The 11,866-nt window shown below is 43.6% G+C and overlaps 1 protein-coding gene across 1 annotated transcript; it reads left to right on the top strand.

Moving 5' to 3' along the window:
- Positions 1-619: 619 nt before the first annotated feature.
- Positions 620-1,228, top strand: LOC136469595 (uncharacterized). Its single transcript, XM_066467723.1, has 2 exons — positions 620-798; positions 844-1,228. The coding sequence occupies exons 1-2, from the start codon at positions 620-622 to the stop codon at positions 1,226-1,228; spliced, it is 564 nt and encodes a 187-aa protein (XP_066323820.1).
- Positions 1,229-11,866: the final 10,638 nt, after the last annotated feature.

The raw sequence follows: 11,866 nt of genomic DNA, 5'->3' as shown, positions 1-11,866 counted from the left end.
CCGAAACTAGCGTCTAGTCAACATTTGACCCTCCATTCACTTTTAACTCGCAATCATATGTGAAAGAAGTTTGCTCCAATTGATCTAAGGGCTATTTAGGAGCTATCTAGTGCTAGATTTGATAAGTGTGCACCACACCTAACCCATTAGACACACCTAGGTAAAGCTACTCGTCCATACCCCCCTTAATAGTATGGCCAAAGGAAAAACAAAGTCCTAAACTACTCTAAGTGTCTCTTCAACACCAAACGACACTTAGAACTAGTCCATCCTTAACCTTGTCGTCCATCCTTTGAAAACCGAAATGGTTTCTATCATAGGGCCATGACAACCATGATTGCCTAATCAATTGCCATTACTATGACCTAACTTAATTGCATCTACAAAAACACACGTTACTCATAGTAATCTCATATTGTCATTAATCATCGAAACCCAACTAGGGGCCTAGATGCTTTCAGTGGCATATGACTCCAAGCGCTGCCAGAAGCTTGCGTGACGCGAGGTCTATACGGCCGAGACGGCCGCGCCTTCCTTCCTCTGATGGTCGAAGTCCGTTATAACCTTTGATCGGACTGGCCACCTAGAAAGTGTCTGGTAGCCAGGAAGATACCCACTCATGATCGACCCGATCATCGGCATGAAGCGGCTCACTAAGGTGCTGATGGATGGAGGCAGCAGCCTCAACATCATGTACGCTGAAACGCTCGACGCCATGGGCATCGACCGATCATGGATTCAACCGATCGGGGCGCCTTTCCATGGCATCGTGCTTGGAAAGCAGGCCATGCCACTTGGGTAGATCGATCTACCCATCATCTTTGGGAATCTGACCAATTATAGGACAGAGACCCTTACCTTTAAGGTGGTCGGGTTCCACGGGACCTACCTCGCCATCCTAGGACATTCATGCCACATGAAGTTCATGGCCATCCTCAACTACACCTATCTAAAGTTGAAGATGCCAGGTCCATGTAGGGTCATCACCATCGGCACCTCCTTCCAGCGTGCCTACGAGTGCGAGGTCGAGTGCCGCGAACACACCGCGGCAATTGTCGCCTCCAAAGGGCTTGCGGCCATCAACCAGGAGGTCGTCGAAGATGCGCCCGACCCCAAGTGGTCAGCCAGGTCTTTTGAGCCTATAGAGGGTGCCAAGGAGGTCCTCATAGACCCTAATGGCTTCGAGGGCAAACTGGTGTGCATCGGCACCACACTTTCCTCCAAATAGGAAAGCGCGCTCACCGATTTCCTCCACACCAATAGAGATATCTTTGCATGGAGACCCTTGGACATGCCAGGCATTCTAAGAGAAGTCAACGAGCACATCTTGAAGATCAGACTAGGCTCCAAGCCAGTGAAGCAGCGCCTACATCGCTTCGACTAGGAGAAACACGGGGCCATCGACGTGGAGATTGCGAAGCTTTTGGTGCCCGAGTTCATCAAGGAAGTATACCACCCTGAGTGGTTAGCCAATCTCGTTCATGTATGAAAAAAGAGTGGGAAATGGAGAATGTGTGTTGACTATATGGGTCTCAACAAAGCGTGTCCAAATGATCCATTTCCTTTGCCACGCATAGACCAAGTAGTCGACTCGACCTCAGGGTGCGAAACCCTTTGCTTCCTTGTGCATACTCTAGATACCATCAAATCATGATGAAAGAGTCCGACCAGCTCGTGATAGCTTTCATCACCCCATTTGGATCATTCTGCTATGTCACAATGTCGTTCGGCCTAAAGAACGCGTGGCTATGTACCAACGCTGCATGCTCAAGTGTTTTGGGGATCTCATCGGGCAGACCGTCGAGGCCTACGTCGATGACATCGTGGTCAAATCCAAATCAACTGACTAGGTCGTAGCCGACCTAGAGCAGACCTTCATGAAACTCTAAGCAAACGGTATCAAACTCAACCCCGAGAAGTGCATTTTCGAGGTCCCAAGGGGTATGCTATAGGGTTTTATTGTCTCCAAGCGTGGCATCGAAACTAACCCAGAGGAGATCTTGTCCATCACGAGGATGGGCCCAATTCAGAACATAAAGGGGGTACAACAAGTTATAGGGTGCCTCACCGCGCTCAGCTGCTTTATCTCATGCCTCGGCAAATGAGGTCTCCCCCTCTATCGGCTTCTAAAGAAGGCCGACCGCTTCGAATGGACGCCCGAGGCCTAGGAGGCACTTGATAAGGTCAAGTAGCTCCTAACGAAGGCCCCAATCCTGGTCCCTCAAACAGATGGGAACCGCTTCTACTCTACATTGCAGCCACCACGCAAGTGGTCAGCGTCGCCTTGGTGGTAGAGCGAGAAGAAGAGGGACACGCCCTCAAAGTGCAGTGTCCTGTGTACTTCATTAGCGAGGTCTTGTCCAATTCCAAGACTCGCTACCCCCAAATTCAGAAACTCATATACGCCATCCTTATCACCAAGAGGACGCTACATCACTACTTCGAGTCACATCCAGTGATGGTCATGACGTCCCTCCCTCTCAGTGAGGTCGTCCAAAACTGGGATGCCACAGGAAGAATCGCAAAGTGGGCACTTGAGCTGATGGGTCAAGGCATTTCATATGCCCCTCAGATAGCCATCAAGTCCTAAGTGCTAGCTGATTTCATTGTAGAGTGGACCAAGATCCAAAAGCCACCAGCAATCGTTGATCAAGAGTACTGGACGATGTACTTCGATGGATCACTAATGAAGAAAGGTGCCGGCATAGGGCTGTTCTTTGTTTCACCCCTCGGGGTACGCATGAGGTACATGGTTCGCATCCATTTCCCCTCCTCCAACAATGTGGCTGAGTATGAGGCCCTCATCAATGACCTATGCATCGCCATCGAGTTGGGTATCCGACGGCTTGACATCAGGGCGACTCCTAGCTGGTCATCGACCAAGTCATGAAGGAATCAAGCTACCACAACGCCAAGATGGTTGTGTATTGCTGAGACACCCGCCAGCTAGAGGACAAGCTCGATGGTCTTGAGCTCAATCACATCCCAAGGCATCTCAACGAGGCGGCCAACACGCTGGTGGAAACGGTGTCCGACTGAGAGCCGGTGCCGACAGGCGTCTTCACCAGCGATCAGTACAAGCCCTCAGTCCACTATGGGGAGCCGGAATAGATCGATGATGGGCCACCTGCCCTGGGCTCGGGGGCTAACCAGCCAATAGCTCCATCCGACCCCAAAATTATGGAGCTTGACGAGGATCCAGCGACAGAGCCTGATCCTCTGGCCGACCGGAGGACGCCTTACCTCGACTACTCCTCCGTGAGGCGCTACCGACAGACAAAATGGAGGCTCGGTGGCTCACACATCATGCCAAGTCCTTTGTTGTTATTGAGGGCGAGCTCTACAGGCGAAGCCACACCGAGATCCGGCAGCGCTGCATCCCCATCGAACAAGGGAAGCAGTTGTTGAGCGATATCCACGGTGGGGTCTGTGGGCACCATACCACACCTAGGACCCTAGTCAGAAATGCATTCCAACAAGGCTTCTATTGGCCGACCGTAGTGGCCGACGTTGAATAGATTATGTGCACCTATAAAGGGTGTCAATACTATGCTCGGTAGACCCACCTGCCGGCCCAGGCACTCCAAACGATCCCCATCATGTGGTTATTCGTGGTCTTTGGGCTCGATCTGGTCGAACCTCTCAAGAGGGCACCCGGGGGCTATATGCACTTGCTTGTCACCGTAGACAAGTTTACAAAGTGGATAGAGGCTCGACCGATCTTCATGATCAAGTCCGAGCAAACCATGTTGTTCTTCCTTGACATCGTCCATCGCTTTGGAGTCCTGAACTCCATCATCATGGATAACAGCACGTAGTTCACCAAGAAAAAAGTTCCTCTAATTCTACGATGAATACCACATCCGCATCGGTTTGGCCACTGTGGCGCACCCCCGCATGAACGGGTAGGTTGAACGCGTGAATGGCATGGTCCTACAAGGCCTTAAGCTTAGGATCTTCAACTGGTTAAACAAGTTTGGTAGACGATGGGTCGTGGAGCTTCCCGCAGTGCTCTGGAGCCTGAGGACGACCCCCAGATAGGCCACCGGCTACACGCCATTCTTCATGGTCTACGGTTCCAAGGTTATCCTCCTGACTGGTCTCGATTATGGAGCACCAAAGGTTAGGGCGTACAACGAACAGGGAGCCAAGGCATCCCTCGAGGATGTCATGGACCAGCTAGATGAAACGCATGACGTTGCCCTCCCCCGCTCAGCCAAGTACCAGCAAACGTTGCACCGATACCACAGCCATCGGTGTGGGGTCGAGCCTTCAACGTCGGGGACCTAGTGCTCTGCCTCGTCCAGAGCAACAAGAACTGCCACAAGCTCTCTCCGCCATAGGTGGGACCGTACGTTGTCATGGAGGTGCTCTGACCAGGCACCTATAAGCTCAAGACCATCGACGGCGAAGTCTTCATCAACGCCTAGAACATCGAATAGCTATGTCGCTTTTACCTTAATCTACGCATGCTTTCTCTTATCGGTTTCACTATCAACTCCTTGATCTTTAGTGACAGTTCTTGCAATAGCCATGATAAACTGTACCATCTGTAACAATGGGAATAAAACCCTAAGTACGAGAAGGTACTCAGCTATACTTACCCATCTTAAACCAAAAATAAAGTGACTCCAAGGATTATGCAAGGTTTTATAAGTGGAGCTAGCTTGATAACATTTTGCATAAAAAGCTTACCAATTCAAGTATACAATTATAATTCGGTCATCAAGTTAATTATAGCTATTCATCTCTAGATTAGCAACTAACATGTGCCAAACATGTGGTATATCATTTAGTATCATACAGTAATAACCATAGCCGGTATAATAATTCTATATTTATCTGAACCATCATATTTCATAACACAGTTATTACGATATCGGTGAGAGTCAGAGTTTCTCACTATCCGGGCGAGACGGCGATTCGAATCGACTTTAACCAGCTCGGAATTTATTTTTAACACAAACCCAGACATACCTATGCCAAGATAGTCTTAGGTCATCTTTGGTACAACTCAGGTCCACATTTCACGGGTTCGCCCAGCACCGCACAATCAAGGACAACCAGCTGCCAGCACGTTCAGGTCCGGCCTACCCGTGGGCTCACGTCTGGCTCTCCGCATATTCTTACTACCATCCAGAGTGCGCACTTTTATAGAATGGGGCTCGGCCTAAGTTGAGCTACTCGACTTCATAGTCAGAACGAGTTATCTGGTCAGCTAAGTGAGAGGCATGCGTTCAATCTCAACAGAGTCGCCAACAATGGTACGGTCCTTAAGCAGCACAGACGAAATCACATGAGTCAACCCACACATAGACTCTGCTCGGCCTCCATTTACATTACCCCATGGTTCTTTTCCATGATAGCAAATATAGCCAACCGTACTTTGGTATCCACCTATATCTCGCAGGTGATAGAAAATCACCTGACTTCTACCGATCTAAGTATGGCTAAGCATATATTCAATCCTGGACCTACATAGGGTTAAAGATATATATATATCTGGACAAGCTAGTTCTATGCATCAAGTGGTTTCAAATCAACTCTTATCACCTAATGCATCAAACATAAAAGGACTCAAGTGAAGTTTTATAAAACATAGGAGACTTAGAATGCTCTGGGGCTTGCCTTTGAGAAAAGAGGTTGGCATGTGATCCGGGCACTTAGGGAGGTCCTCAAGAGTTTGCACCACTCCTTTTGGAGCTATGGCCTGAGGTGTCTCCTGTTGTTCCTCCTCTTCTTCTTCATTGAACTCCCAAAAAGTTATCCCCTCGGACGATCCTATATGCATGATCATGGAATAAGATATTGTTGATGCATATATAACGACATGTATAATATGATGTGATGTGATGAATGCATCCTCATAAGTATTTTAAATAACATTGTATTAAGGTGATAACAAGTTATATTTTATTTTACTGAGTAGGTGCATATCTCTTCTCTAGTAACTAAATAAATTATCATCTAAGTAATTTTCTGGACTGTAAGACAGCAGCCACCTGTTTTGACAATAACTGGAGTTGTACACATCAAAATAATATGGTTATGGACATTATGTAAAGATTATGAAATTGTCTATAACTTTATTTTAATTATCTTAATGTGATTCAGCAGTTTTCTAGATCAAATAAATCAATCTTTCAGATCTGTCCAGAGAGCAAAAATTTCTAATAGTAGACTTTTAACAGACATAATTCTCAAAACATAAGGCCTACGACTATGAAAATTTAACACAAGGTAGATAAGTAAGTTATCTAAAACTTTATTATTAAGAAATTTTATAGAAAATATTATTATCATCATGAAATCATCACCACAACAGAAACTACACATGCAGTCATCTAGTTAAATTATAAAGCAATAATTAACTAGTTGCCTATAAAAAAATACTTCTAAGCCTCACTAATAGTATCAATATATTATAGGCATCACTAAGGCTGGACGAAAAACTCGAAGCTCATTAGCTCGCTCGGCTCGTGGCTGGCTTGACTCGGCTCGGCTCAGCTCGTTATGATAACGAGCCGAGCCAAGCTATAACGAGCCAACTCGAGCCAGCTCACGAGCCACTCACGAGCTAAACGAGTCAAGCTTACAGGAAAAAAAGTATCAAAATTTATATTAGTTTTTGTATTACTTCATGTCATGCACTTTACAATTGACTGGTAACTGATCTAAACCCTATAAATTGACTGGTAACTGGTCTAGATTTATTTCTTTTATATTATTATTATTCTTAAACTTTAGATAAATATAAATATTATATTTTGTGTATTTTTTATACCTGGCTCGCGAGCTTAACGAGTCAGCTCAAGCTTTTAATGAGCCGAGCCGAGCTGGCTTTCCGGTTTGTTAGGATAACGAGCCGAGCCGAGCTAGCTCGTTACCTTAACGAGGCAGAACGAGCCGAGCCGAGCCAGCTCGTTATCCAGCCTTAGGCATCACACACACCACAGAAAACATCATGGTTAACCCTAACTAATTTATTTATATTCATTTATTAATTTTCTTAGATAATAAGGTGATTTACAGAGTAAATAATTCTAGTGCTCAATAAATTCTGATAAAATTAGAGCAGCCTACAAATGACCGTAATAGTCTATTATATAAATTTCATGCCATTTGAATAGGTATAGCTACCTATACAAAAATAATAAGTTACACATGCTTATTTTAGCAAAAATAGTTTAGCATGGTGAAAAGTGTCAAACAACAGATTTAATACTTTTCTTACTTTTATCCTAGCATGAGAATACTGTGTAAATTTTTTATGATCATATGTTATGTATTTTTACCCCATTTAATTTCACTAGAAACTAGCAATTAATTAGGATTAAATATGAAGACCATATTTCAAGTATGCCTACTGTAGGTTTAGTATTTTTTCTAGCTAGAGCATGTCAGATCAGCAAAATTGGAATCATAATTTTATCACCTTCCTAGCTCGAGTTATGCAATTTACAAGATAGAAACTATTTTAAAAGCATTTATCTTGCTCAATTTAATTCTCCTAGAAAAATACCTTAAATAGTAGATTTTATATTTTTATCAAATAGTATACTTCATGATGAATCTAACAAAATTTGGTTCACTCAATTTGGACATTCCGGGTGCTCTCCCTTTAGGCACGGCAGGGCGGGCCGGCGCCGGCGGACAGCCGCCACACGGCGCGTGGCCTGCGTCGGTCGGCCACGACGCGCGGTGATTTGAATCGGCTAAGTGCTGATCCAGTTGACTGATAGTGCTACTTTGTGCATCTATATCTCCTAATCCAGTTCGAGTTAGAAAAAACTTCTTTAATAGAAATTGTAGAGCTATGTGAGTACTACAACTTTGCTTTCATGATCATGGTCTAATTCGAACTGGTTTTCAAACTATATTGCTCCAAAGTGGGCTACATTGAAACTGAAATTCAGTTAAAGACTTGGCGAAATTTCTAGTTTTGAAAACAACATTTTTTTATACTTGTGAGCTATATTTGACCATGTTAGGCACTGATTCAGCTCATGACCCTTCAATAAAGTATGTTACCCATGACAAGAACTACAACTTTTATTTAGGTCACACAACCATGCAAACACTCTAAGCTACTGTTCAACTTTAGTCAAAATAGTATCATGAAAATGTCATTTCAAATGAAACCAACACTTAGAAGCAAATTTGGTCTATGTCATGAATACAAAAGTTGTTTCATATATCATTCTAGATGTGTCTATGGTGTTTTCATGACCTCACAACCATTTCATACCTTGGTCATACATGATTACAAGCAGAAGCATATATATATAATCAGCATTTCATGTGATAAGGTATAAGAATGAGATGAAATTTCATATGCTCATGTTCATGAATGAATGGATGATGCTTGTGCTCATGAAATACAAGTGTCAAATGCAAAGCTTAACACTAGAGTGTTACAGTAATTAGATGTGCAGTTTTCTTATCTTCTCATCCGTTGCAATGTTCTATCTAGTTCACTTTTATCTAAAAAAATCTATCTATTTAACTAATGATAAATCAAGTTCTTTTGTTTGCTCAGACTGGAGCGAGAAATGGGGATGAAGTTTCCAAGGGTTCAGTTGTGAATAGCTAGAAGGATTGCATCAAATTAAGGACCTCTGTTGCTTTGACAATGGATGTTGTGTTAGCTTCCCCTCGATATTTCTTCGAGGCAAGAATCAATATTTTGAATTCATCTTATAACCTCTTTTGTGTTATTTTGATATTACATATCTAATATGTCATACCAAGCAACCACTGCTCACATAAAACTAATGTCCTTTGGTAGGTCATGAGCTTTTTTTCATTTTTTTGCAATAGGTGAACGTGAAAAGAAGAAGCGTCAGTATTTTGCTGCTCTTGAAGGAAGAGATCTCTACCAGTACAATCAGAAGGAGAGTAGGACTGTTTGTAGATGGCTTGGAATGCACAATAATTTGTTTCATAGATGGCTTGGCATGCACAATAATTTTGGCAATAATATACCCATTTTTTACTTCAGTTATTTACCATTGTTCAGTAGTGACATGTTTTTTTTTTTGGTGTTTTTAGGTGTTGGAGGATTTTCCTTGAGTGCGAATGCCTTTTGAATGGCTGGCGCATCTAGCACTTGCCACTAAAGAAAATATCCTTTTTCCATCTCATCATCTCTATCGGCGCATCCAAATCAAATTCAGTTGAGTGTTAGCATTGTAGCATGGCTTACTCCATTCGAGAGAACCCGGCATGGACTCTGATCTACATGGCTGACCAGGCTCAATCCAAAGAAATGTATGTTCTGCTTCAATTAGCTTGCAGTTAGTATCGTCTCTTCTGCTTCAAGTAGCTTTCAATTAGCGATGTGTTGAATCTGTGTACGACTCAGTAGTGACTACTGATTAATGGTATGCTTATGTTGTCTCTGCAGGAGAGAAAGTTCCTCATCAAGGAGGCAGAAGGTTTCTGGATGCACCCTTTTTACTTGGATTTGTACATATATTAGTTAACATTATCCTAGAATATCTACAATCTCCAGCCACATAGTATATGGAGTGAGTAGTGAGCTTGATAATTTGTTCCACTTTGTAAATGACTACCTTTCTTTAAGACAGGTGTTTGGTGTCACAGAAATATTTTTTGCACTCTGATCAAGATAGAAGTAGAGTTATTGTACTCTGATCCATCTAGTTCCTATATTTTAGGCAAATTTTGCTGTGGGATATTGCATAAACTTTTAATTGGCTGGCACACACCGCAACGACGCTTCTTTGCCCAGTACCATTACAAATTCTTAGTTATTTGCCAATGGACACCGTGCCTATTAAAATAAGAATTTCTTGTGTCAGGGAGAGAGAAACTTTGTAAAATGACCATGGATGCCCCTGTGGATCGGACTCAATTCAAGTTGGTCGAACCAGACCACATCCCGGCTGGTTCAGTTTGATTTGGTCGAGCCAGACCCCGAATGCATCGGCCATAAGGAACCCTAGCCCTATCTTATCCCCACTCTCCCGCATCCACCCGTTGTCGTCGCCACCATTGCTCTGTTCCCCGCTGGCGGCACAACGCAGATCTCAGTCGCCACCAGCCCCGCCGTCGGTGTCGCCCACTCAGTTGATGGACGCGTGAAGATGGTGGCGTCCCCAAAACTGAAGCGGCTCCGCCCGAGTATTGATTCTCCGTCAAAGGGCCTCAATCTATCATAGGTTCCTAACAGGTATGCACTTTGCTCCTATGCGCCCTTCTTGATTGTGGTCAGTCTTGGTTGTTGCGTTGATTTGTGGTTAGAAGTAGTTGTTTGGCCGATTTTAGGGATTTCATATGTGTTGTTCCTGTCCATTTTTTAGGATGGATAGTAGTTCTGCTTTAAGGATAGTAGTGCGTGTCCCAGCTTATGTCGAGGCTTGTGATGACGGTAGAAATGTGTAGCACAGTGCATCAGATTTTCAGCTCATACTGGATAGGGACACTATGAATTTGAAGGAGTTGACAGAGGATGTAGCACAGAAGCTGTCTTATGGAAAAAAATCAGGGCTTCAATTTGTCATTCTTCGACAAGCACACCAAATGCTAACCAATCTAACTACTGATGCAGCTATACCAATTTGCAGTGCTTAACGAGTTTGAAATTGTAGGTCCTTACAGTGAGTCCAAAAGGTACAGAGGGTACTGCAAGGGATCCAAGAGCAATAAGAAGAAGTGCAAGTGGAGAATCCATGCTTCTCAACTGCAGGATGGTAGGACTTGGCAGGTCTGTAACTTGTGCAACTTGCCATATGAGACTACATAACTGATGTTGATAAATGTGCGACTTGTCATATGAGACTACATAACTTGCCATATGAGACTACATAACTGATGTTGATAAATGTGCAACTTGCCATATGAGACTACATAACTTGCCATATGAGACTACATAACTTGCCATGTATGATGTTGTATTTTTTGTGATATATGAATGATGTTGTGTATGTCTTTTTATGTAGATAAAGAGGTAGTATGAGAAGCATACTTGTGCCAGCACATCCAAACTCAACTAGAACTGCATGGCTACCAATGCATGGGTGAGGGACAGGGTTATTGACATCCTGAGGGATGAACCAACAAAAGGAGCAGTAGAACTTAAGAAAGATTTAGAGAAGAAGTACAACATCCAACTATCCTACTATGTTGTGTGGGATGGAAGACAGATGGCTATAGAAGACATACAGGGCAGATGGGATGATAGTTTTGAAGATGCTTTTAGATTCAAGGCTAAGGTGGAGAGAAAGAATCCAGGAAGCTTTGTGGAAATTGATTGGGCAAAAGAGGGTAAGAAGATGAGGTTCACAAGGATGTTTGTGGATTTTAAGAGTTGTGTTGATGGGTTCTTGAATGGGTGCAGACCTTTCCTTAGGGTTGACTCAACACATCTAACTGGAAGGTGGAGAGGACAGTTAGCTTCAGCATCAGCTGTGGATGGACACAACTGGCTTTTTCCAGTAGCTTATGGTGTCTTTGAGTCTGAATCTGCTAAAAATTGGAAATGGTTTTTCAGCAGCTATAGGTTGCCATTGGATCTCCTCCTGGGCTAGTAATTTGCACAGATGCTGGCAAAGAAATTGACAAGGGAGTGACTTCTGTTTTCTACAATGGAGTTGAGCATAGAGAGTGCATGAGGCATCTTGTGAAGAATTTTAATAAGAGGTATAGAGGGGCTGTGTTCAAGAAGCACCTGTGGCCAGCCAGCAGAGCTTACAACCAAAGACACCATGACCATCATTATAGCATAATGTAGAAAGCTTCACCAAGGGCTATGAAGTAGATAGAAGACAACCATAGACACTTATGGGCCAGATGGAAGTTTTCTCATGCAAGCAAGTGTGACTATGTTACTAACAACATAGCA

Source organism: Miscanthus floridulus, chromosome 8 (assembly GCF_019320115.1).
Source record: "Miscanthus floridulus cultivar M001 chromosome 8, ASM1932011v1, whole genome shotgun sequence".
Lineage (NCBI taxonomy): Eukaryota > Viridiplantae > Streptophyta > Magnoliopsida > Poales > Poaceae > Miscanthus > Miscanthus floridulus.
This window is presented reverse-complemented; position numbering and strand designations above follow the sequence as displayed.

What these genes read in the sequence shown, in the direction of transcription:
- LOC136469595 (XM_066467723.1), top strand. Translation starts at nt 620, where the DNA reads ATGATCGACCCGATCATCGGCATGAAGCGGCTCACTAAGGTGCTGATG. An exon ending in AAGCAGGCCATGCCACTTGG is followed by an intron (nt 799 to 843) that starts GTAGATCGATCT and finishes GACCAATTATAG; the next exon opens with GACAGAGACCCTTACCTTTA.